This window comes from Acomys minous (genome assembly GCF_964271855.1).
Source record: "Acomys minous genome assembly, chromosome: 18".
In the NCBI taxonomy this organism is placed as follows: domain Eukaryota; kingdom Metazoa; phylum Chordata; class Mammalia; order Rodentia; family Muridae; genus Acomys; species Acomys minous.
The window spans coordinates 64991696-65017713 of NC_140501.1; the positions used below are offsets into that span (position 1 = coordinate 64991696).

Consider the following 26018-nt stretch of genomic DNA (forward strand, 5'->3'; position numbering starts at 1 on the left):
AGGCCACTGGTTTTACAACTTAGCTAGGAAGCTGCCTTCCAGCTGCTCCAATCCAACCACCATACCAGGGCCAGGCCCCCCAACTCTGCCCTGCCCCTCTTTTCTGCTGTGACCCAGCCACTTCCCATCTCACTCAGATGAAGGGACTCAGGCCAGGAGAATAGGGAAGATACTGGAAATAGGGCCAGGCTAGTGCTGGGGTGGGGGGTGGGGGGCAATGGCTCTAAGGGGCTACGGTGCCAGGGTCGGGAGGGCCCTCTCGCAGGCCAGCCAGGCCCCTGTTTGCCTGAGGTCACGGTGGTCCTGGTCAGCTTACTTTCTAGTGAGCTGTGGAATGTAAGAGATATTTTTGCTTCGCTTTGAGCCACCCCACCCCCTGGAACTCAGACCCTGACATGCCATGCCACAACAATGACGACCACTTCCAATTGTTTCCTAGCGGGGGGGGGGGGGGGGGGAGTGCTGTTTGGACAAGGGAAGGAGGGGGGGGAGTCGGGGGAAATGCTTTTAGTGACAACAGTCCTTTCTAAATCTGGCTGGGGACTGGGTGCAGGTGGGGGATGGGGGCACCCTGCTGCCCCATATATACAACCCCTGAGACCAGGTCTGGCTCTGAGCATTCTCTCGCTGTTTTCTTTCCTTGCTGCCCTCAGGTAGGAGTGGGAGCTGGAGGCATTCCTCTGGGGTAAGGGGTTCCAGGTTCAGGAAGCAATTCCTCTAGAACAGCAGGCTTCTGGCAGGGCTTCATACAGTATCAGGTTATTATCGGGCACTCCTGTGCAGATCTAAGTAAGCATGCTTGCACCATAGGAATGTGGGAGCCCATGTGTTCCCGGGCGAGGGGGTAATATCTGTATCTGTACATGACCCAGAATGCAGTAGTGATGTGTGTGTATACGTGTGCGTGCATGTGTGTGTGTGTGTATGCGTTCGCGTGTCTGAGTGTAAGCGCACATGTCTTAAATGTGAGAATCAGCATATATTTTATGAAATTAGATACAGTGGAAGCCATGTGCTTATCATCAAGGTTAGTTAACAAGCGTTCCGAGGGAAGAGGGGCAGAACGGTGGCGAATCACACTAAAGGAAGCTGGTTCTGTGAATACTAGACCCTGTCCATGTTTGCGGAAGTGCCTGACTGTACATGGAGGACTTGTTAGTTATGAATGGCCTTGTGTGCAGTCTCTGCAGCAGGAGCTCACAGACGTGCAGCTGTCGGGGGTTGGGGGGGGCGTCTCTGGTCTTTGTATGATGAAGAGCAGGCAGCCAAAGGAGCCTGCCTATGTGCTTCGCCATCGCTGAGGCACATGAACACTGCGGGGCGTACATGCCAAGCATGGGAAGAAGCTCATGCTTATGTAGAGTATGTGCACGAGCAGCATGCTCATCAGAGGGTGTGGAGAGAGCACTGGGGTGTGCGATGGTAGCAAGAGGCCTGCGGGACCGCGGGACTTGACTCTGAAGTCTCAACTACTTACTTGCTCTGTGCTCTGAGAAAAGCCAGCCCTTTAGCCATTTAGCCTTGACTTCCTCACGCGCGCCCAAGGGAAAGAATAAAAGTGTGCTGTCTGGAAACCACTGAACAAATGTGACCGCTGTTGCTCTCCTGTAGGTGGCTCAGAGAAAGGAACTGTCACCAGGCAGGTAGAGGTAAGGGTGGGACCGGCCGTGAGGGTGGAGGACTGGGGCTCAGAGACAACAGAGGCTGTTAGCCTTTGGGAGAAAGGAAATAGACCTTGGAAAGGAAGGAAGAGAAAGGCCAGGGGCTTGGCCAGTGCTTCTGTCGGTCTTCCATGTGAAGGAGGGTGGGTGCTGAGGGACAGGGCCAGAGAGGAGAGAGGTGGCAGTAGCCAGGTTGGGCCACAGCCTGGCCTGACACAGTCTCTTGCCTTTTTCCAGGTCTCCTACAGGTCAGGGCCCGCTTCTCTATCATTAGACACGTTTGAGAAACCAAGGTAAGAAAAGCTGAAGTCCAAGTGTTGGGGGGGTGGGGGGCGGGGGCGAATCTGGAAAAACTGAGCTGTGTAGCCCGGAGCTCATCTCTCCTTCCTGCCTGCTTGGAGCTCCTGGGCCCTCAGAAGCTTCTCACCTGTGGCCAGTGAGGGGCAGGGTCTGTTGACAGTGAGAGACAGATACAAACAGAGACCTGTCCCTACAGGAAGGCCAGGACACTCCTAAAGAGTACCCCAACTTGAATAAAAGTAAGCTCCCCCACCCTCATACCCGGCACCTTGCCAGGCTGTTCCCTGGTTTAGGGGTAAGCTTGGAAAAACAAGGAGCTTCCTAGAGACTCCTGATTGCTGATCGTGGATAAATTTGGGAGCTGCCGCTGAAGGACAGAAGCCAGGGAGGGAGAAGGCGCATAGGTTACCAGCTGCTGCTCACTCCAGGCCCAGCCATGGCGGATGCAGAGATGGCGGCGTTTGGGGCTGCAGCCCCCTTCCTGCGCAAGTCTGAGAAGGAACGGCTGGAGGCGCAGACCAGGCCCTTCGACCTCAAGAAAGATGTTTTTGTGCCTGATGACAAAGAGGAGTTTGTCAAGGCCAAGATTGTGTCTCGAGAGGGTGGCAAAGTCACCGCTGAGACAGAGAACGGCAAGGTAGGTGCCGGTACTGGTGTATGTGTGTGTGTGTGTGGGGGGGGGGCACTCGAGAGAGCCCCACACCTGGGGTGCACAGAGAGAGGGTACATGTACGCACACCTGAGAGCCACCAACCAAGTCTCTTGTCCTTTGGGTAGGATGGGGGTCCAAACCCTCCAAAGAACCTCCTTACCCCCCACGTCCGGTTCCCAGACCCTCCTCGGCTAAACACCGGCTCCCCCAGCCCATGGCTTGCCCTACTCCCTTCAACGCTGACAGAGCAGGGCAGACACAGGCTGACAGGAAGGCCTGTGTGGGCTGTTACAGACGGTGACCGTGAAGGAGGACCAGGTGATGCAACAGAACCCGCCCAAGTTCGACAAGATCGAGGACATGGCCATGCTGACCTTCCTGCACGAGCCGGCCGTGCTCTACAACCTCAAGGAACGCTACGCTTCCTGGATGATCTACGTGAGTGCTCCCACCAGTTTGTCCCTCAGACCTTGAGCTTCCCCGGCAGCGTGAGAGCAGCCTCTTGAAGCCAAGTCACCTGCCTGTTCTGGGTCCAGGGAGCATGCGCTCTAACACAGGCCCCTGCTCCTTTGGCTCAGTTCTAACACTGGGATGACTCAGTTGGACACATTCTGAGCTGTTTTCTTTGCTTCCTTCCTCTCCTGGGGTCTTTCTCTAATTCTGAAAATCACGGACCACTCACCTCCTCTTTTCTTTTCTTTCTTTCTTTCTTTCTTTCTTTTTTCTGAGACAGGGTTTCTCTGTGTAGCCTTGGCTGTCCTGGAGGTTTCTCTGTAGACCAGGCTGGCCTCAGACTCACAGTGACCCACCTGTGTCTGCCTCCCGAGTGCTGGGATTAAAGGTGTGAGCCACCTCTTCCTTCACTCACTTCCTATTCTTTATCCCCCACCCCAGACCTACTCGGGCCTCTTCTGCGTCACCGTCAACCCCTATAAGTGGCTGCCAGTGTACAATGCTGAAGTGGTGGCTGCCTACCGGGGCAAGAAGAGGAGCGAGGCCCCACCCCACATCTTCTCCATCTCTGACAACGCCTATCAGTACATGCTGACAGGTGAGAGCCTGGTACCCTGACCTGGGTCCCCTCATGCTGGGTTCTCACCTGGGCCTTCACCCCTCAACCCACTGCCTCTCTCCTCTTTTTCTCTTCCAGACCGGGAGAACCAGTCCATCCTCATCACGTGAGCATAGCTCTAGAATCCCTAATCCCAGCCCCTGAGGGACAAGCCTCCTTTGCACACTCCTATGCTCTTCTTTCCCTCCACCCCATGCCCATCTCTGTTGTCTCTGACCTTTGCCCCAACTTCTTTCTTTGTGCCTCTCTTCCTTTCTGCTTCCTGTCTTTCTCTTGTTTTCCTCTCTTGCTTCCTTCACCCATTGTCCCCCTACTCTCCATCCATCTATACGCCTATCTGGAAAACCCTGTGTGTCTTTATCTCTTCCTTTTCCTTATCTTTCCCTTCAGAAACCATTTTTTTTCCCTCTCTACCCTACTCTTTCCAAATCTCCTCTGATTGACCCCACGTCCTCTGTGGCATCCTTCCTGCTCGCTAACTAGATCCCATGTGCCATTCTCTGACAGCTTCCTGGTCAGAGTGGCTCATCTCCGGTAGAATAGGTGCTCTCCTCTCACTTGAGGCCAGCTGATCTTAAGCAGCGTTGTTTACTGTCTATTGAGCCTTTGCTTGTCATAACAGTGGAGAATCCGGAGCTGGCAAGACTGTCAACACCAAGAGGGTCATCCAATATTTTGCTGTCATTGCTGCCATTGGGGACCGCAGCAAGAAGGACCAGACCCCAGGCAAGGTAGGCCCGTTGTCACCCAAAGGCCTCAGGCAAAGTAGGCCCATTGAGGCAAAGTAGGCCCATTGTCACCTAAAGGCCTGCATTACTGAAAAAGAGTGGAGAACCCTGACCTCTCACCCTTTGGGACCTATTGCAGGGCACCCTGGAAGATCAAATCATCCAAGCCAACCCTGCTCTGGAGGCCTTTGGCAACGCCAAGACAGTGCGGAATGATAATTCCTCTCGATTTGTGAGTGACGCTCTACCTTGAATTTGGGCCTTGGGCTGACTGATGCTTGGCTTCGAATGTGAGCCTTTCCCAGGCTCATTGTCACCCTCTTCTGTTCATCTCTGTAGGGGAAATTCATTCGAATCCATTTTGGGGCAACTGGAAAGTTGGCATCTGCAGACATAGAGACCTGTAAGTTCCGTGAACTTCCTGGGGCTTACTTAGGCTGAGCTCACCATGGTTCTGATCGTCTGGTCTCAGTCTCTTTCCCCAGTACCTACTTCTTTCTCTTTCTGTCTCTGTGTGTCTCTATGTCTGCTTTGGGCTGTCTCTGGTTTTCCTTTCTCTGGACGGTGCAGGTTTCTTTGGGAGGTTTTCTCAAAGATGCTTGTGTTCTCCTTCTGGGTCTCCGCCTCCACCTCCAAGTGTGGCTGCTGCATTCATAAAGCCGTCTCTTCCTCTGCCTTTTGCTTTCTGTGTTCCTCATCCCGTTTTCCTCCATCTCTTTGTACCCACATTCCGACTTCTCATTCCCCGCCTTCTCTCTGCCTGTTCACAGACCTTCTGGAAAAATCCAGGGTTATTTTCCAGCTGAAAGCAGAAAGAGATTATCATATTTTCTACCAAATCCTGTCTAATAAAAAGCCTGAGCTTCTAGGTGAGTCAGACCGAGCCCAGCTGTTTCCATGGCAACCTGGTCCCCCTCTGCTTGCGGCTGGGTTCTGTCGGTACGCCTTGGGGGCCTATGACACTGCTAGATTCAGTTTTGTGGGTCAAGTCTTGTCTGAGCCTTTCCCTGGGCCCACGTGCTCTATCCAGCAGCCCCCATGATGGCAGCCAAGGGTTGTGGCTCACCCGAACCACATTCCTCCCACTTTTAGACATGCTGCTGATCACCAACAATCCCTATGACTATGCATTCATCTCCCAAGGAGAGACAACTGTGGCCTCAATTGATGACTCTGAAGAGCTCATGGCCACTGATGTAAGTATGTGAGGACTCAGCCAGGGCTTGGACAGGTAGCGGCAGCACGTGGTGCCGGATTAGGAACAGAGCCAAGACACCCTGGCAATCTGGTGTTTAAAGCAGTACCACCCTCCTGAAGAACTAGAATATGCCCTGCGGACAGGGCATGCTGAGATACGTGCTATGAAACAGGAGAGAGGCTGGTAATTTGGTGTTGTCAAACCACAGTGACAGAGAGACAGAAAAGGTAAAACAAAACAAAACAAAAACAAAAAGCAAACAAACAAACAAAAACCCACACACAACACCAAAGCAGGAAGGAGAGTCATACAGACCCTGTGGGGCTGAAATGAACTGTTGGGTAGAGGAGAGGTGCAGGTAGGTATGAAAACCTAGGCAGGGAAGTGAGCAGAAGGGCAGGGAACACAAGTGGGCAGCCCACAGTAGCCTCGGGGAACACAAGTGGGTAGCCCACAGCAGTTGCAGGGAACACAGGTGGGCAGCCCACAGTGGCCTCGGGGAACACAGGTGGGTAGCCCACAGCAGCCATGGGGGAGAAACACAGGTGGGCAGCCCACAGCAGCTGCGGGGAACACAGGTGGGCAGCCCACAGCAGCTGCGGGGAACACAGGTGGGCAGCCCACAATAGCCTCGGGGAACACAGGTGGGCAGCCCACAGTGGCCTCGGGGAACACAGGTGAGCAGCCCACAGTGGCCTCGGGGAACACAGGTGGGCAGCCCACAGCAGTTGCAGGGAACATCTATGACCATTGACAGTGGACAGTGATAAGGCTGTCTTTGCTTGGGAGTCCCTCTCTGGGTACGGGACTCTCATACTTTACAGGGACTAGGGAGACAAATGCAAGTCCTCTCTGCAGCATATGAGGGATCTCATTAACCAGGCATACTTCTTATTTTCTGGGATTCACTGATATGGGGCCTGCGTACAGAGCGCCTTTGATGTGCTGGGCTTCACACCAGAAGAGAAGAACTCCATTTACAAGCTGACGGGCGCCATCATGCACTTCGGAAACATGAAGTTCAAACAGAAACAGAGGGAGGAGCAGGCGGAGCCAGACGGCACCGAAGGTGAGAAGCAAGAGAGCCGAGGCGTGGCCGCGGGGGGCCACACCTGCAGAACCGGGCATCCCCGTCCTAACCTCACTATCTGCGCTTTCCTTCCAGAGGCTGACAAGTCAGCCTACCTCATGGGGCTGAACTCAGCGGACCTGCTTAAGGGGCTGTGCCACCCACGAGTCAAAGTGGGCAACGAGTATGTCACCAAGGGGCAGAATGTCCAGCAGGTGGGTTGTCTTTGGAAGATAGCCGAATAGAGAAAACGCCATGGCGTGGCGGCAGTGTGGATGCCCAAACCCCGTCCTTCCCAATACCCCGGCTCATCTGGGTCTCTCCCTTACCTCTGCAGGTGTCATATGCCATCGGGGCGCTGGCCAAGTCAGTGTACGAGAAGATGTTCAACTGGATGGTGACGCGCATCAACGCCACCCTGGAGACCAAGCAGCCACGCCAGTACTTCATAGGCGTCCTGGACATCGCCGGCTTTGAGATCTTCGATGTGAGTCTGGGAGTCCCGGCCTGGGACACCACTGGGTCCTCACCCACCCGCTCCCGCCTTCAGTCACACGTGGAGGGTCAGCCACGGGCCAGGCTTGGGCCAGTAGAGGGGATTGTGTAGTGACAGAGTCAATCACTGTCCCTGCCCTCAGGAGAAGCTGTCCCTTCCCTGTCATGACCTGGGGTGGGGTGCAGGGGACCTGCCATGCCTGTGCCAGGCTCAGGCAGGTGTGTGGTCCAGCCCTAGGCTGACAGCTGCTCAGACCCTCAGTCAGCCTGCCTGACTGGCTGCCACACCCCTGCAGTTCAACAGCTTTGAGCAGCTGTGCATCAACTTCACCAACGAGAAGCTGCAGCAGTTCTTCAACCACCACATGTTCGTGCTGGAGCAGGAGGAGTACAAGAAGGAAGGCATCGAGTGGACGTTCATCGACTTCGGGATGGACCTGCAGGCCTGCATTGACCTCATTGAGAAGGTGTGGCCCGTCTCCACTGCCTGAGCTTTCCGCCTACACCCTATACAGATTCCTTCCAGAACTCCAGATAGAACAGTGGCTTATGCCACTCCTGAGGAGTTCAGTCTAAGTGTCAGAAAAGGAACTCGATTTCCCAGAGTTCTGGGTTGTCCAGAATACCCATGACAGAGTCCTGATAGCTCCATGGAGCTTGGGACTGGACACACGAAAGATGGGCACCTAACCATTGGCCTTCCCACCAGCATGGTTGCTGGCTCCGGTGACACACATGCAAGGGTCGGGAAATGTGTAAGTGGTATGGGGGCGGGGGGTTCAAAAGAGTGCACCGTTTGGTTTTGGTTTTTCAAGACAGGGTTTCTCTGTGTAGCCCTGGCTGTCCTGGAACTTACTCTGTAGTCCAGGATGGCCCCAAACTCAAAGACCCCCCCCTACTCTACCCCTAAAGAGCTGGGATTAAAGCACCTGCTGCCACTGCCTGGCCAGGGCACCTATTTTTAAACTCAACGTCACTGGGATCTGGGTGGTGGGGTATGACAGTGGTAGGGCACCAGTAGCAGCCACAAACCCAGATATTCAGAAAAAAAGTCCCTCTGACGTCAACAAAATCCCCACCTGCGGAAAGCTCGACAGGTGGCAGCCAGTAGATAGAGCCACTATCCTTGAGCCGAGCCTGGTCTCTCCACACGCTGCAGGCACGTATAAGTAAATACTGACGCAGAGGAGACTACATCTCCACCAAGTGAAGTTTACTCAATGGTTCTCTCCCTACACTCTCAGCCCATGGGCATCATGTCCATCCTGGAGGAGGAGTGCATGTTCCCCAAGGCCACAGACATGACCTTCAAGGCCAAGCTGTACGACAACCACCTGGGCAAGTCCAACAACTTCCAGAAGCCCCGCAACATCAAGGGGAAGCAGGAAGCCCACTTCTCTTTGATACACTACGCCGGCACCGTGGACTACAACATCCTGGGCTGGCTACAGAAAAACAAGGACCCGCTCAACGAGACAGTGGTGGGCTTGTACCAGAAGTCTTCCCTCAAGCTGCTCAGCAATCTATTTGCCAACTATGCTGGAGCTGATGCACGTAAGTACCTCGGGCGTTGGCGCACTCGAGGATTTACGCCAATACTTCTGAGGCACATCAGTTTGCAAAATCCCACCACTTCCTTCCCCGTCATAGCATGCCCTGAGGCATACAGAACAGGCTCAGTGAGATAGAGCTGGGTGGAGACGCTAAAGCGGCCACACTGAAAACCTTCGTCGGGTGGGCAAAGAGGACAGTATGTGAGGAGAGGCTGTAGGTCTCCACTCCTCGCTGCCCTACATGCTCACTAATGCCCCTTCTCTTGGCTCCCTCCCCCACAGCTGTGGACAAGGGCAAAGGCAAGGCCAAGAAAGGCTCCTCCTTTCAGACTGTGTCCGCTCTGCACAGGGTGAGTGTGCGCCCAGCCTCAGCCTAGTATGGCTCCCCATTCATTCTGGTCCCTCAGGCCCAGCTCCTCCCAACGCTAGTGTTTCCGGGTTCATTCCTGACCATTTTCACGGTCACGTCTTTCTTCATCTCCTAGCCTTGTTTCCCATCTCACCTCTCGCCTGTCATCAACATGTCTCTTCACCTGTGCCTTCCCTGGCAAGCTTTCATCTCTCCTCTCCCCGTCTTCACTCCATCCTCCCTATTCTTCCTCCCCTTTCTCCTATTTCTCCTTCTTCACTTTTTATTTCTTCCTTTTTTTCCCGCCCCAGGAGAATCTGAACAAACTTATGACAAACTTGCGCTCCACGCACCCTCACTTTGTACGCTGCATCATCCCCAACGAGACAAAGTCCCCAGGTGAGCCCAAGACCCTGAGCTTTCCCACGCTGAGCAAGACTGTCTTAGAGACCAGGACCTTCCAAGTAACCTCCAGGCCTCGGTGGCTTCCAGGTCACCTTCTACTCTCAGACTACCCCTCCCAGGGTTACCCTGTGCTGGGAGTGTACCTCAGGGTGATGTGTAAGACACTTCTGTGGATAGCACCTCATGAGCGACTTACACCCCCCAATGAGACATAGGATGAATGTTTCTGTTTTTAAACCGTAGGAAAGAAAACAGCAGGGAAGCCAGGTTCAGAGCTTGGCTCAGATTGCAGTTAGCTCGGTGACCTACAAGTCATCTAATTTAGTAGCTTACTCACCTAGAATAAGAGATATGACTGTCCTGAAACCACCCCTGGTAATAAGTATAAGTTATGTAAAATAATAGATGAAAAAATCTCTTGGTTACTGTTAGAAGTGTGGCTGGGGCCAATGGAGAATTGCTGTTGACTGGGTTGCTAAAGTGAAGAGATAGCGTGTACCAGAGCCAGCACGATAACCCAGAGGACTCGGTGTTGGTCTAGCATTCTCCCCAATCGTTTCTCTCCTCCCTACCGCCCAGGGGTGATGGACAACCCCCTGGTCATGCACCAGCTGCGATGCAACGGCGTGCTGGAGGGCATCCGCATCTGCAGGAAGGGCTTCCCCAACCGCATTCTTTATGGGGACTTCCGGCAGAGGTAAGCGGTGCCCAAGGGCTCAGGGGGCCAGGGGTGTGGACTGCCTTAGTGGGACTGCAGGGCCATCTATGGTGGCCCTGAAATTCTGCAGGGAGAGAAGGCTGCCTTGGTCAGACTGCGGGGCCCTGTGGGCCTATGGTGGCCCTGGACTTCTGCAGGCAGAGCGGGCTGCCTTGGTGGGACTGCGGGGTGGCATCTATGCAGGCAGAGCAGATCCACACAGAATGCAAATGACTCTGAGAACTCCCCTCCCTCCCAAGGTATCGCATCCTGAACCCAGCAGCCATCCCTGAGGGGCAATTCATTGACAGCAGGAAAGGGGCTGAGAAGCTGCTGGGCTCCCTGGACATTGACCACAACCAGTACAAGTTTGGCCACACCAAGGTGAGGAAAGGAAAGAGACAAATGAGTTGAAGACATTGCCTTCCACTCTCTTGCCATTCATCTGGAAAGATTTCTCTGAACCGTGTGCCACCTCTCCGCTCCCTGGACCACTTTCCCATCCCAGCTGCCAGTGGCACTGTCCCTCCCATGCTTCCCTCAGCTGTTGCCGAATGCCACTCTTCCCCCCTCACACCCCATCCGAGGCGTGCCAACACAGGACTTCCGTGCAGGTGTTCTTCAAGGCGGGGCTGCTGGGGCTGCTGGAGGAGATGCGGGACGAGAGGCTCAGCCGCATCATCACCCGAATCCAGGCCCAGTCCCGAGGTGTGCTTTCCAGAATGGAGTTCAAGAAGCTGCTGGAACGCAGGTGAGAGGCCTCCTGGGGTCCAGGCTAATTCAGTGACGCTGCCTAGAGAAAGACTGCGGTGGGCCCAGCAGGAAGAAGTCATCAAGAGGGAATCTTATGAACACAAGATGGTCTTTAGCACATAAAGGCCCCATGGTGGGTGAGATAGATGAAGTAAAGGAGGTTTCAGGCACAAACAAGAGCCTCAGATGAGACGGACCGGCGCCGCCCTCATACTGCCCCTCTCGCCATCCCTCCAGAGACTCCCTGCTGATAATTCAGTGGAACATCCGGGCCTTCATGGGGGTCAAGAACTGGCCGTGGATGAAGCTCTACTTCAAGATCAAGCCACTGCTGAAGAGCGCGGAGACGGAGAAGGAGATGGCCACCATGAAGGAGGAGTTTGGCCGAGTGAAAGAAGCGCTAGAGAAGTCCGAGGCTCGGCGCAAGGAGCTGGAGGAGAAGATGGTGTCCCTGCTGCAGGAGAAGAACGACCTGCAGCTCCAAGTGCAGGCGGTGAGGCCGCGGGGACCACTGTCAGCTCCTCCCTGCCGCCTTGGTCACACTCCCCACAACTCCGCACCTCTCTCTGCCTACGAGTGCGTCATCTTGTCGCCCACAGGCTGAGGATTCTGGGAGTACATTCCCAAAGACCTCCAAACTGCTCCTCAGGAGGAGAAAAGGCAAAAAGAATTCCCTATGTATATGTGTACACACACAAACAATAGCACACACACACTGAGAAAGAGAGAGAATGAGAGAGAGAGAGAGAGAGAGAGAGAGAGAGAGAGAGAGAGGGAGAGAGAGAGAGAGAGAGAAAGATATCTTAGGGGAACTATAAATCATCTTTGAGCCTACATGTCTTCATTTTAGGCAGGAATCGAGTCTCATAGAGGTTAAAATTCACAGAATGTGTGGCATCAGCAAATGCAGTTCCAAGTATAAGCTGCCTCCTCTGCTCCCCCCCCCCCCACTCCCGCCGCCATGCTCCCAAGCCATACCATCCTAACCCCCACCCCGTGGCCTCCTGAGGCTCTTCTCAGCTCAGAACAAGTTGAGGTCCCTCTCCTCTCTGGGCGATGCCCCTCTCCCTCCCACCACCCGTGAGGACAAGGGCCCTTCCTCTGAGCAGTCTCCTTCTCTGTTCCTTGCCTCAGGAACAAGACAACCTGGCCGACGCAGAGGAGCGCTGTGACCAGCTCATCAAGAACAAGATCCAGCTGGAGGCCAAGGTGAAGGAGATGACCGAGAGGCTGGAGGACGAGGAGGAGATGAACGCCGAGCTCACCGCCAAGAAACGCAAGCTGGAGGACGAGTGCTCGGAGCTCAAGAGGGACATTGATGACCTGGAGCTGACGCTGGCCAAGGTGGAGAAGGAGAAGCACGCCACGGAGAACAAGGTGAGGCCGACCCCCTCCAATCCAAACCATAGTGTGTTCTTTGTGGTAGCCGGGAGGTTCTTCAAGGGGTCTCCAGGGTGGTGTCCTTTGACTTAAGGGGAGTGTGATGAGGTGTTCGTTTGTTCTGCAGGTGAAAAACCTGACAGAGGAGATGGCTGGCCTGGACGAGATCATTGTCAAGCTGACAAAGGAGAAGAAAGCTCTGCAAGAGGCGCACCAGCAGGCCCTGGATGACCTTCAGGCCGAGGAAGACAAGGTCAACACACTGACCAAGGCCAAGGTCAAGCTGGAGCAGCAGGTGGATGACGTAAGTAGACTGGACATAAGGGGCTTAGCATGTCCTTCTGTGTTGAGAGGGGTGTGTGTGTGTGTGTGTGTGTGTGTGTGTGTGTGTGTGTGTGTATGTGTTTGTTGCATGTGTGTATGTGTGTGTGTATGTGTATATGTGTATGTGTGTGTGTGGGTGTTTGGGTGGGGGTGTTGGGGGGTATTGGAAAGTGTTTAGGCTACTGATACCTTCCCAGAATAACACTGGAGGATAGAAAGCATGAAGATTATCAATGTCAAATAATGATCTAATTTCAGTGTTATGATCAGGATCAGGGGTGGCTCTTTTGTTTTGTTTTTGTTTTTGTGGTTTTGAAACAGCCTTGGCTGTCCTGAAACTGACTCAGTAGACCAGGCTGGCCTCGAACTCACAGAGCTCCCCCTGCCTCTGCCTCTGCCTCCTGAATGCTGGGATTAAAGGTTATCATGCCCAGCCAAAGATGGCTTCTTATTTAATTAAACTTTAAAGTTAACTGTTTAAACCCACATAACTTTATCCTTGACCACAAGGTGTAGAGGGCTAGCTCATCAGAGCGTTCTATATCTGTCTGGCAAACTGTCAGGCTCTTTGAGGAGGACTCTTGCAGAGTCTGATCCTGAGCAACCGTTGCTCCCTCGTGTGTGCGCGTGTCCTTGGAATCCCTTTGCACTCTGCGCTAATAACCGAAGTATCTGTCTCAGCCACAGGACTAAGAGCTCCCTTCAGATGGGAACTTGACTTTGCTCAGTGTTGTGTCTTCAGTACCCTGCACAGAGCCTGGAGCCAGTAGGTACTTACAGGATGCTGAATGAATGACTATGGCTTCAGAATCTCATGCCTCATTCATTCATTCATTCATTCATTCATTCATTCATAAAATATCTATTGAGCAAACCCGTTGTTCTAGACGTTCTCATAGGGACGTTTCCAAAGTCCTGGATTCTCTAAGGATTTCCAAAATGCAGATGAACGTAACCCAGGCCAGGGTGCCCTACCTCAGGGTACAGAGCCGGTCCTTCTCTCCACCAGCTGGAGGGGTCGCTGGAGCAGGAGAAGAAGGTGCGCATGGACCTGGAGCGAGCCAAGCGGAAGCTGGAGGGCGACCTGAAGCTGACGCAGGAGAGCATCATGGACCTGGAGAACGACAAGCAGCAGCTGGACGAGCGACTTAAAAAGTATGGTCCAAGCCGGGGCGTGGTGGCGCACGACTTTAATCCCAGCACTTGGGAGGCAGAGGAAGGTGGATCGCTGTGAGTTCTAGGCCAGCCTGGTCTACAAAGTGAGTCCAGGACAGCCAAGGCTGCACAGAGAAACCCTGTCTCGAAAAACCAAAACCAAACCAAAAAAAAAAAAAAAAAAGGACGGTCCTCCTACCCTGCCCCGTTCAGCCCCCCCCCCCCAGCCCCCGGAGCACAAGCTGTACTGTCTCCCCACCCTGCTCAGCCCCTCCACAGCACAAGCTGACCCGAGGGCCATCCTAAGGGCCAATGGATGCTCGAAATGACCCACAGGAGGAGTGACTGCCTCCCTAATACACACATTAGGCTCCAAGGTCGTCCCTAGCAAAGAGTCTCACTTGGGTCCCTCAAGCCCCTTGTCCCCACTAGGCCCTTGAAGAGGTAAAAAAAAAAATAAAAGCTTGCTTGGTCAGACAGAGAGGAAGGCCACACACAAAAGCCTCCCAGGAAAGTCTTCTTTGGGTGTTGTTTTTGTTTTTCAGAAAGGAAAGAAATTGCTCTGTTTTCCATAAATGAAGGTGTTGGGCCATTTCTTTACTCTAGGTAGCGTCTAGTCCCAATCTTTATTGCAAGTCCTTCCAAAGGGTACACATGCAGGCTTGGTGAACAGTGAGCTGCGAGGACAGGTTTTGATATTTGAGGCTCTTTAGGGCTTCAGCCTGTATTTGCGCAGGGTCCTCACGCCTCCCTAGGCAATGTGCTGAGTGAATGGGTGAATTGCACATGGTCCTAACAGTTCTCCTTTTTTTATACTTTATTTTTAAGTGTGTGTGTGTGTGTGTGTGTGTGTGTGTGTGTGTGTGTGCAGTGTATGAGTTTGTGCATGTGAGTGCGGTGCCCACAGAAGTCAGAACAGGGCATCAGATCCCGTGGAGCTGGACTACCGGGTGGCAGCTGTGAGCTCTGTACTATGAGTGCTGAGAACTGATCTTGCTTGCTCCGGAAGCACCGCCTCTCTAGCTTCTCCTGGGATCCTTACCAGGACGGCTTCTGTAGTCCCGCTTTACCGAAGAGGCAGCTAAGGCTCAGAAAGAGAAGTCTGTACGGCCAAAGCACACGAGGAAGTTGTGAGAATCTATCTTTATGAGACGCAGCGCTGTGTAGGCTCAATATACACCAGCCACAGAGAGAGGCGACCGAGCTGCCTAACAGTGACAAGTTCAAGACCACCAGCATCAAAAGGGAAAAAGAAAGGCCTTTGAAATAGTGCTCACCCCCCCTCTTTAGAGAGGGACAGTCCCACAGCACAACGCTGTCACTCTGCCACAGGGCTTTCCCACTGCATTCTTACTGGATCGGGCACCAGGCCATTACTCTTTGCGCATCCCAAGTCACTCGTGAAAGCATCTCTCCCCGCTGTTCTGTGGTGGGCACCCCATGTCCCCTCCCTGGCCACCCACCTTTCCCTCTTTCTTCCCTACAGAAAGGACTTTGAGTTAAATGCGCTCAATGCCAGGATTGAGGACGAGCAGGCCCTGGGCAGCCAGTTGCAGAAGAAGCTCAAAGAGCTCCAGGTAATGGAGGGGAAGGGGGGGTGCCGCCCTGGCTGGTCCCCAGACTCCCTGGCTCCCACTCCAGCACATGCTAGTCCCGCACCACAGAGCTGTGTGCTCCGCAAAAAGAGGCAAAACAAACAAGTCTCCCTATGGGGCACCCCCCAAGAGGGGCTTGTATGAGCCAAGGAAGAGACAGGAAGAGGACCCTGGGGAGCAACGGCGAGGTTGCGGGGGGGGGGGGCAGGTTTTAGTGGGCAAAACTTCTGATTTTCTGTCTTAGCTCTGTCTAGTCAAGAGATTATAGAATTCTACCACAGACCTCTGGAGGGTCTCTATGCCCACCCTGTCACCCAGTGACTTTTTATTTTATTTATTTATTTATTTATTTATTTAGAGACAAGGTTTCTCTGTGTAGCCTTGGCTGTCCTGGACTCACTTTGTAGACCAGGCTGGCTTCGAACTCACAGAGATCCACCTGCCTCTGCCACCACACTCAGCTTCACCTGGTGGCTCTGAAGGTCTCTTAACTCTTAGTATGGTTCTTTGCTCTACAGCAGCCATTAAGTTAGGTTTTCAGCTATTTTATCAAACAGGTGTGATTTTCTCCGTTAGACTTTTGCTGTTTTCTTGCCACTAAACTGCCTGGGAAAACCCACGAAACACGCATTTATTTCTTTTGCCCTTCCCCAAGAGATCCAGCTGTTTCCTTATAATAAAGAGATTGTACAATGCTCGAGATGACACCTTCCTCCAAGTCCTTCTGTGCTCACTCACTTACTGTTCTCCACAAGCCAGGGGTCGCTTAGAGCCCTGGGGTGTGGGCCTCAGTGGCGGGGTGGGTCCAGGGAACAGGTCCGAGCCTCCCTCCGTGTCCCTGGCTAGGCACGCATCGAGGAGCTGGAGGAAGAGCTGGAGGCTGAGCGCACCGCCCGGGCCAAGGTGGAGAAGCTGCGCTCAGATCTGTCCCGGGAGCTCGAGGAGATCAGCGAGAGGCTGGAGGAGGCCGGCGGGGCCACGTCTGTGCAGATCGAGATGAACAAGAAGCGCGAGGCCGAGTTCCAGAAGATGCGCAGGGACCTGGAGGAGGCCACGCTGCAGCACGAGGCCACGGCCGCGGCCCTGCGCAAGAAGCACGCGGACAGCGTGGCCGAGCTGGGCGAGCAGATCGACAACCTGCAGCGCGTGAAGCAGAAGCTGGAGAAAGAGAAGAGCGAGTTCAAGCTGGAGCTGGATGACGTCACCTCCAACATGGAGCAGATCATCAAGGCCAAGGTGGGTCCTCTCAGCTGCGTCTCTCCTCCCGTTCCCTCCATCCACCTCCGGTTTCTATCTCCTCTGGGGGGGGGGGGGGTCTCCGGTTGCCCCGCCCCCTCGGCTCACGGTTTCCTCCCCCTTTCTTCTTTAATTGCAACCCTTACTCTATTCCACTCCCTTCCTGCACATACCGTATAATTCTGTCCTCTCTTAGGCTAACCTGGAGAAGATGTGCCGGACCTTGGAAGACCAGATGAATGAGCACCGTAGCAAGGCGGAGGAGACGCAGCGTTCTGTCAATGACCTCACCAGCCAGCGGGCTAAGCTGCAGACAGAGAATGGTGAGCCCAGGGCTGGAGCTCCATGAGCCCCAACTTCCTGAGCCACCCCAAACTTGGGCGTACCCTCTCCTCATATGCCCACAGTCTCTCCGGAGAAGTGAGCCTAGGGGTTAGAGAAAAGGTTGAGGGTGGATCCAGGTTGAACGTCCCTCGGTGCCTCCCCAGGGGAGCTGTCCCGGCAGCTGGATGAGAAGGAGGCCCTGATCTCTCAGCTGACCCGAGGCAAGCTCACCTACACCCAGCAGCTGGAGGACCTCAAGAGGCAGCTGGAGGAAGAGGTCAAGGTGAGGCCTGGACTCAGGGAATGCACCGGCTGGCCTTGGATCTGTGTCTCTCTCTTCCTAAGAGTGAGGCTTATCTGGTCCACAAGTCTGTACAAACTGTAAAAAGAGACAATAACCCAGCCTTCACTAAGTGTCTTTTAAATCTGTTTCCCAGGCTGAGAGGCCCTTTGCCCTGGAGCTGCCATGCTGGGGTCGGGGGTGAGGGTGGGGGTAGGGGTGGGGTGTGGTGGGAGGTGGGGGTGGGGGGTGAGGGTGGGGGTAGGGGTGGGGTGGGGTGGGAGGTGAGGGTGGGAGGTGGGGGTGGAGGGTGGGGTGGGGGTAGGGGTGGAGGGTGAGGTGGGGTGGGGTAGGGGTGGAGGGTGGGGTGGGGGGTGAGGAGGAAGAAAGGAAGCCATCTAAAGCAGCAGTTGTCAACCTGTGGGTGGAGAACCCTTTGGGGGCTGAACAACCTTTTCACGGGGGTTGCATATCAGGCCTCCTGCATATCCCATGATTCATAACAGCAGTAAAGTCATACTTATGAAGTAGCAACGAAAATAATCTTATGGTTGGGGGTCTGCACAGCATGTATTAAAGGGTCACAGCATGAGGAAGGTTGAAAACCACTGATCTAGGGAAACAGGTTTTGACCTTCTTGGGTGCTGGGATTGCACAAGAGGCTCCTCGGATTCCGAGCCTATTTCTAACACAGTACTGAGTTTATTAAAAATAGATAAGAGCATGAGTTCTTAGAAATCCCAGGCCTGGGGCTGGGGAGAGAAAGCTCAATAGGTGAAGTGCTTTGCTGCACATGCATGAAAATGGTTGGACCTGCAGTCAATCCTTTCTTAATTTTTTTTTGGGGGGGTTGGTTTTGTTTTGTTTTGTTTGTTTTGTTTTGTTTTTGGTTTTTCGAGACAGGGTTTCTCTGTGTTAGCCTTGGCTGTCCTGAACTTTCTTTGTAGACCAGGCTGGCCTCGAACTCACAGAGATCTACCTGCCTCTGCCTCCCAAGTGTTGGGACTAAAGGCGTGCGTCACCATGCCTGGCTTTTTGGTTTGGTTTTTCGAGACAGGGTTTCTTTGTGTTAGCCTTGGTTGTCCTGAACTTTCTTTGTAGACCAGGCTGGCCTTGAACTCACAGAGATCCTAACACCTGTGTAAAAAGCTGGCCATGGCGGTACCCTTGTAATCCCAATGCTGAGAAGGCAGAGACAGGGAGGTTCCCTGGGGCTCATTGGCAGCCAGCCCAGCCAAACTGGTGCTCCTTAGGTCCCAGGGACAGACTTCGTCTCAAAAAATATGGTGGACAGTGGCTATGACGTGATACCCACGATTGACTTCAGGCCTCCTTATGCATACACAAACACCCAACGTCCTCCCATGAGCATCTTAGGGGGAACTTGCTCACTTCTGTTTGCCCCTATAAATGCAATGGTGATAAGTTCTGCAGCAAGGAGTGCCGAGCAGTGGATGTGAGGATGCTGTAAACAGCATGGCACTGCTTTGCTATTTAGGGGCATTCTTGCTCAGGAAACCACAGCAGGTCCACCAGAGGCTTGGAAGTAGATGTGGCCAAGGGAGCAAGTTGAGACCGGGTTAAAGGGATGGCAGGGGAGATCTTACGGAAAAAGCTGATCCTCTTCCTCGCTTGCCCACCTCTTCCCAGGCCAAGAATGCCCTGGCCCACGCCCTGCAGTCAGCCCGGCATGACTGTGACCTGCTTCGGGAACAATACGAGGAGGAGACAGAGGCCAAGGCCGAGCTCCAGCGCGTCCTGTCCAAGGCCAACTCAGAGGTGGCCCAGTGGAGGACCAAGTATGAGACGGACGCCATACAGAGGACGGAGGAGCTGGAGGAAGCCAAGTGAGTTCTGGGCAGCCAGCCCTGCCTGTCTCATGCTCTATAGGGGACTCACACGTAGGGGACTCTTGGATAGTGTGTAACAGTGCAGGAGGGCCGTGCCCCAGCCCCACCCACCTCCTGCTCCTCTCAGGAAAGCTTTTTGCTCGCGTTATGTTTCTCATCCGAATATAAGACGAACAAAAGGTTTGTCTGAGGGCTGAGTGCTCCCACCTGGGGTAGGGTGCTGTGGGACTGGGATGAATGGCCGCTGCAGCCAGAGAGGGTGGGGCGTCACGGGTCCTCACAGGTACTCATGTTTTCACGCTCAGCTACCAAGATCTGCTGCCAAGCACTCAGCCTCTGGGAGCCCGTCCTCCGGCTTTTCGGAATGCTTATAGGTTGTCAAGGCCAGTCTTTTGAAAGGCTCACGAGTTTTCCTCTTGTCCAAATCTGCCTCCTCCTCCTCTCTCCCCATCCCTCTCTCCCCGGCTACCCTTCCTACTCCCCTCGCTGCAGGAAAAAGCTGGCTCAGAGGCTTCAGGATGCAGAGGAGGCCGTGGAGGCTGTCAACGCCAAGTGCTCCTCCCTGGAGAAGACCAAGCACAGGCTGCAGAACGAGATCGAGGACCTGATGGTGGACGTGGAGCGCTCCAATGCCGCCGCTGCCGCCTTGGACAAGAAGCAGAGGAACTTTGACAAGGTAGGCTTCGTGGTGGGTGGGGCTGCGCGTGCGCAGTGGTGGGTGGGTGGGTGGTGGGGCCTGGGGCAGCTCGGGCCACGGTGCGCTCTGTCCCCTGCAGATCCTGGCCGAGTGGAAGCAGAAGTATGAGGAGTCGCAGTCAGAGCTGGAGTCCTCCCAGAAGGAGGCGCGCTCCCTGAGCACGGAGCTCTTCAAGCTCAAGAACGCCTATGAGGAGTCTCTGGAGCACCTGGAGACCTTCAAGAGGGAGAACAAGAACCTCCAGGGTGGGCGAGCCGAGGGCCGGAGACGCGCTGCTGGGGTGGGAAGAGGCTCAGGGGCAGTCCAGGCAAATACAGTGTCCCCGTACTTAGTAAGACCACAGTAGCCTGGCGGTGGTGGCGAATGCCTTTCATCCCAGCACTCGGGAGGCAGAGGCAGGCGGATCTCTGTGAGTTCGAGGCCAGCTTGGTCTACAAAGCAAGTCCAGGATAGCCAGGGCTACACAGAGGACAGTGGTTCCTGACTGAGTAACTATGTGCCCTCACAGAGGAGATCTCGGACCTGACGGAGCAGCTGGGCTCCACTGGAAAGAGCATCCATGAGCTGGAGAAGATCCGAAAGCAACTGGAGGCCGAGAAGCTGGAGCTACAGTCTGCACTGGAAGAGGCTGAGGTGGGCGGGCGAGTAGGAAGGATTAGGGCTGGGCAGGGACTGAGATCTTGACTATGGTCCCTGCTCCCATCTTCCCTTTGCCTGTTTTCCTCCTCCCTGGCCCGTTGCCAGGGCCTAGGATGGTGCCGCATCGCAGGTGCCCGGCAAACGTTTGTCAGTGTCAGATGAGTTCAAGGTCACTGAGCTTCCTCCATGCAAACATTTTATCTGCTGTATCTTGGGGGGAAGGGGGAGTTTCTATTTGCACTCATTCCCCCTTCCACCTCTGCCTGCCCGTGCTTTTTACACTCTTTGCTTGATTGCCTCTGTTTCCTTGGCAACACTTTTCATTTTCCGCTTTGTCTCCAAAGCTGACTCCCTCCCCCCGCCCCCCCGAGTCAGCACTGCCTTTTCTTCAGCTTTCATTTCTCTTGTGCACACGCTCTTCCTCCGCATCTCTTACTGTGTCACGTCCATCATTCCCGAACTCTCTCTGTGTCGTGGTTTTCAGACAGACCCTTGCTTCTGTCCTGGACTCTTGACTATATGCCTGCAAAACCTTTCCCCTCCTCCCCCCACACCCTTCCCAGGCCTCCCTGGAGCACGAGGAGGGTAAGATCCTCCGCGCCCAGCTGGAGTTCAACCAGATCAAGGCAGAGATGGAACGGAAGCTGGCCGAGAAGGACGAGGAGATGGAGCAGGCCAAGCGCAACCACCTGCGGGTGGTGGACTCCCTGCAGACCTCCCTGGACGCCGAGACGCGCAGCCGCAACGAGGCCCTGCGGGTGAAGAAGAAGATGGAGGGCGACCTCAACGAGATGGAGATCCAGCTCAGTCATGCCAACCGCATGGCTGCGGAGGCCCAGAAACAAGTGAAGAGCCTCCAGAGTTTGCTGAAGGTACCCAAAGACTTCTGGAAGTGTGAGGTCACCTCCCCCAAGAGAAGGGGCTGGCTTCTGTATACACGGATCAGCACTAGCTCTCTCTTGTCATGCCGCCATGGTAGAGACAGCTGACAGGCCAACCCTGAGCCACCATAGTGGACTTTCCATTCACCCCCAGTTCTGTGTGGCAGCCTTATGGGGGCACCACGGCCGGCTTCCTAGCTCACACTCCTTTTCCTGATCCTCAGGACACTCAGATTCAGCTGGACGACGCCGTCCGTGCCAATGACGACCTGAAGGAGAACATCGCCATCGTCGAGCGGCGCAACAACCTGCTGCAGGCGGAGCTGGAGGAGCTGCGGGCCGTGGTGGAGCAGACGGAGCGCTCTCGGAAGCTGGCGGAGCAGGAGCTGATCGAGACCAGCGAGCGCGTGCAGCTGCTGCACTCGCAGGTGAGGGGGTGCCTCGCGCATTCCCACGCTCAGCAGACAACGGGGGAATGAGCCCCTCAGAGATGCCCAGTGCTTTTCCTGTTCTTCCATTCTCCTCCCAGAACACCAGCCTCATTAACCAGAAGAAGAAGATGGAGGCAGACCTGTCCCAGCTCCAGACTGAGGTGGAGGAGGCGGTGCAGGAGTGCAGGAACGCAGAGGAGAAGGCCAAGAAAGCCATCACAGATGTGAGCCCCTGCCTCGCCTCCCCACTCCAGCCCCGCGTCTCCCTCGCTCGCCTGGGCAGCAAGCCCACGAGGACCTGGGCAGACCACGCCCCTCCTCTCCCGCGCACAGGCCGCCATGATGGCGGAGGAGCTGAAGAAGGAGCAGGACACCAGCGCCCACCTGGAGCGCATGAAGAAGAACATGGAGCAGACCATCAAGGACCTGCAGCACCGGCTGGACGAGGCCGAGCAGATCGCCCTCAAGGGCGGCAAGAAGCAGCTGCAGAAGCTGGAGGCCCGGGTTCGGGAGCTGGAGAACGAGCTGGAGGCGGAGCAGAAGCGCAACGCGGAGTCGGTGAAGGGCATGAGGAAGAGCGAGAGGCGCATCAAGGAGCTCACCTACCAGGTCGGCGCGGTACTGGGAGCACAGCCCTTGCGCAGGCGCAGTACTGAGATCACGGCCCTTGGCGCAAGGGCGTAGGGCCTCAGTGACAAGCAACCACGGGAAGCAGAGATGTTGCTACCCTTTCCTAGCCAGAGTCGGCGTGGAGGCCCTGGATGTCCTGCCACTCTGCCCTAGCATGGCCAACTCTTGTCCCCTGGCCCAGAGGACCACGGTTGAGCCTCATAGCCAGTGTGTTTCACCTTGATGTGCACGCTCCTCCCCCCACAGCCCATCCACCAGAGATATGCTCTAGGCAGGCACAGCAATGCCCTTCCCCGGAAGAAAATCCACAGCCAGGCTTGCTACCAAAGACACCAAAGCCGTTGAAATAAGTCTCAAAACTTTTCAGATACCCCGGGGGCAGTATAAGCCCAGCTTTCCGCAGCACTTTTTCGAGTTAGACTCTCCGTTAGTTTGTTTGTGTTGCAATCTAAAGGGCTGCGCCCTCCAAACACACTTTGTCCTTAGCGTAGATCAAGTTCGTGTCAGCCCGTTGCAGCCCAGGAAATTCCATCATGCCTATAACCCCAGAGTCACCCCCAGCACATGCCGGGCCCTGAGCCAATGGGTTTATGCTCCGTGGTGCTCCGGGGCCTCAGGAGCATGCTTCCTGGGACGCTGTACACAAATCACTGTGCTCTCTTAGGAATCCCATGAGCTCACTGGGCTCTTTCGTTATAGAACATTCCAAGCGAACTTGGTGGTGTATGCTTATGACCCCAATACTCAAGAAGCTGAGGCAGAAGGATCATGTGTTTGGGACTAGCCTGGGCTGTGTAGAGAGTCCCTGTCTTAAAAAAAAAAAAAGATGTTCCTTGGGTGAGAGACTATAAGCAAGTCTGAATATTCTGTGAGGGCCAGAGAGTAGCATTGGTTCAGAATGTAGCATTCGTGGGGGGGGGGGGGTGCTGCCACCTCTAGGACTGTGCCCTCTGACCTCTGACCCTCCCCTGACCTCCAGACAGAGGAAGACAGGAAGAACCTACTGCGGCTGCAGGACCTGGTGGACAAGCTGCAGCTAAAGGTGAAGGCGTACAAGCGCCAGGCTGAGGAGGCGGTGAGTGAGCCTGCTGGGGTTGAAGCCGGGGAGGAGGGACCCAAGACTGGAAGGCTAAGAGGCCCTTCGTTAACCGCCTCCTTCGCCTGCTCACAGGAGGAGCAAGCCAACACCAACCTGTCCAAGTTCCGCAAGGTGCAGCACGAACTGGATGAAGCCGAGGAGAGGGCGGACATCGCCGAGTCCCAGGTCAACAAGCTGCGGGCCAAGAGCCGTGACATTGGCGCCAAGGTGGGTTCCTCCCCCCTGGGACTCGCTTGTCACCTCCCACAGCTGGCTCGATTCCTCTGTCCCCTCAGACAGCACCGGTTCATTTAGTCCCGAAGTGAACCGAAAAGCCCCAAAGGCTAAGGTAACTGAGCTCCCAGGGACGTCCCAGGTCCTCTGTGAGCTCATTTTCAGCGACTCTGGGAAGCCCAGACCAGGAGGAGTCAGAAACCCTACAGGACCCCAGTTTACACACACCCATTAGAGCCAGTCCCTTCAGACTACCGGGCTTCTGCTTAGCACTTAATTTTGGCTCCTGACCTCGAAACTCAAACACGTAAGCAATATCCCCAAGACGGCATCGATCCGACCGAGGCAGCATCCTTCCGGCCCTCTGAAGAGTCCTTCTCTCTAGAACTTTCCCCCTTCACACTGACCCCTGGAAATACATCCATGCCTACAGAGGGACACTTCCACCAGGCCACAGGAGGATCTCCACTTCCTAGGTGCCCTCGTCTCAGCTTCAGGTTCCCCGCTCTGTCCCCGGCATGCTGGCCTCCCCAGAGCTAATTTGGACTTTCTTTTCATTTCAAAAGGGCCTGAATGAGGAGTAGATCTTGAGCTGCTCATCCCTGAGAGTGCCCTCGAAGCCGCAGACCCGGAGCCTTTGTAACGGCCCCTCAGGCCGAAGCGAAATAAAGCAATTTTTCTTGAAGCCGAAACCCTGCCTCTAGGGTCTTCTTTACTGACTTCCATGCCTGAGGGCTCTGGGGTGGTGTGCTGGGGCTTGGTACAAGGAGGGGCAGCTTCAGAGGCTAAGGCCTCCCCTACCCCCACTCCCGCCTCTACCCCATCCCTCAGCCCCACTCCCCATGGACCGTGTGACATTCTGAGCCTTCCTGGTGCAACACTGGTCCATGGAGCCCCCTGCAGCAGAACACAGCAAGAAGTGACACCTCGGAGCTCACCTGGAGCACTGAGGCCATCTACCACACACCCTCGTGCCAGTTCTAATCAGTACCCCACACTGATAACAGGCAGGGCAGGGCCACTGGAGGAGGCCTGGACTGGAGAGGCTGACTAGTGACATTTCAATCTGCAGCGATATGACATCCCCTCGCTCGCCTCCACCCCGTCCCTGCAGATGTGGTAATGGTGGTGTCCCCTTAGACCCCATCCCAGATGGGTCTCAGAGGACACAGGAGCACAGATGTAGCCACAAGCCATCCTAAATAGCCACCCACAACTGTCCATGCCCATGCTATTTAGTGGGGAGGACTGCAACCTTAGCCTACTTTTTTTCTCCCTCCAACATCCTCCCAGGACCCAGCCCCTGATCTATAGCACTCTTTTCTTCTCCTTCATCCCCCCTTTGGGATGTCCAGATAGCCTGGGTCCCTCCCCTTTACAGGAGGGGGACTAAATTGTTGGAGGGCTGGAGGTAGAGAAAAGAGCAGACAACCAGCGCGGCAAGGCTGGTTCCCCCAGAATTCTGCCACAGCCGAGGTACTGAGGGTAGGCCTAGGAATGGGGGTCCCGAGAGACAATGGCACTTTAAGACATCTCTGGGAACCGGGATCAGCCCTGAGCGGAAGCTCCCCTCAACCATAAACATACTCGGGCATGGCCTGACTCCTGCTCAGCAGCTCTCTCTGGGCTTTCATCGATGAGAGCAGCATCCAGAACACGGACCCTATGCTGAGGGGACACCAATAGCAAAAACAGCGAAGAATGAAATAAGGAAGGAAAAAAAAAAAAAAAAAAAGGAAAGGCCCAACCAGATGCGATCAGAACAGATGGGAAACAGAAAAAAGAAGGGATCCTGGGCAGAAAGGGGCCACAGGAAGAGCCAGGTCCCCCCAAGAGTGCTCTTTATACTCTCATGCCCTCTCCACCCTAAAACATTCCTGTTCCTAGAACAGACTTGAACAGCAGCGAAGAGATGAGCGGCGTCAAGAGGACCACCCTGCAAAAAGGAAACACGCGGAGAAGCCCTGGGAAGCTAAGAGCCCAAAAAGAGCAAGAGATAGATAAAGACGCTGCAAAGGTGGCCAGGCCGGGCCCACGCAGAGGGTCAAGGACTGGGGTGGTAGAGCCCCCAGGAGAAGGAGGTCGCTGGGAATGGGTGAGGAGAGAAGGCGAGAAGGAGCTGGGAACAGAGAGTCTGGAAACGCTGGGGGTGGCACTGTAAAGGGGAGGGACCCTTTAGGCTATCTGGAGATGGGATTTATGAAAGTCAAGGGGAAGGGAAGCCGGAGAGAGAAGGAAGAGCCTGAGGCAAGAATGGAAGCAAGGGCAAGGCCGGCTGGGTGCCCCCACGAGCTCAGCTTGTGGAAGGGGAGAGCCCTGGTATGAGCGATGGAACGGCAGAGGCCGGGGAAC

The 26018-nt window shown here is 54.9% G+C and overlaps 1 protein-coding gene and 1 long non-coding RNA gene across 2 annotated transcripts; one reads left to right on the forward strand and one right to left on the reverse strand.

Moving 5' to 3' along the window:
- Nucleotides 1-606: 606 nt before the first annotated feature.
- LOC311588967 (myosin-7) lies at nucleotides 607-24358 on the forward strand. Its single transcript, XM_084767130.1, has 41 exons — nucleotides 607-653; nucleotides 1612-1649; nucleotides 1899-1954; nucleotides 2390-2598; nucleotides 2908-3051; nucleotides 3508-3664; nucleotides 3764-3791; nucleotides 4308-4416; nucleotides 4553-4645; nucleotides 4753-4816; nucleotides 5184-5282; nucleotides 5506-5609; nucleotides 6542-6680; nucleotides 6777-6895; nucleotides 7018-7167; nucleotides 7472-7642; nucleotides 8420-8729; nucleotides 9011-9078; nucleotides 9389-9476; nucleotides 10062-10179; nucleotides 10440-10563; nucleotides 10794-10930; nucleotides 11170-11425; nucleotides 12067-12309; nucleotides 12440-12616; nucleotides 13646-13791; nucleotides 15278-15368; nucleotides 16233-16622; nucleotides 16819-16945; nucleotides 17111-17229; nucleotides 18877-19073; nucleotides 19569-19752; nucleotides 19853-20018; nucleotides 20282-20406; nucleotides 20976-21284; nucleotides 21518-21721; nucleotides 21823-21948; nucleotides 22058-22333; nucleotides 23334-23429; nucleotides 23526-23660; nucleotides 24233-24358. Exons 4-41 carry the CDS (start codon nucleotides 2398-2400, stop codon nucleotides 24248-24250), a joined length of 5808 nt encoding a protein of 1935 aa, XP_084623256.1. The 5' UTR covers nucleotides 607-653; nucleotides 1612-1649; nucleotides 1899-1954; nucleotides 2390-2397; the 3' UTR covers nucleotides 24251-24358.
- Nucleotides 16822-19481, reverse strand: LOC311588968. Its single transcript, XR_014776383.1, has 3 exons — nucleotides 19284-19481; nucleotides 17178-17325; nucleotides 16822-16929 (listed from the first exon to the last, which is right to left on the reverse strand). It is a non-coding gene; the product is annotated as an uncharacterized lncRNA (long non-coding RNA).
- Nucleotides 24359-26018: the final 1660 nt, after the last annotated feature.

Coding starts and splice junctions, on each gene's coding strand:
- LOC311588967 (XM_084767130.1), top strand. CDS start 2,398: ATGGCGGATGCAGAGATGGCGGCGTTTGGGGCTGCAGCCCCCTTCCTG. Junction 7,643..8,419: donor GCATTGACCTCATTGAGAAG/GTGTGGCCCGTC, acceptor CTACACTCTCAG/CCCATGGGCATCATGTCCAT. Junction 8,730..9,010: donor CTATGCTGGAGCTGATGCAC/GTAAGTACCTCG, acceptor CCTCCCCCACAG/CTGTGGACAAGGGCAAAGGC.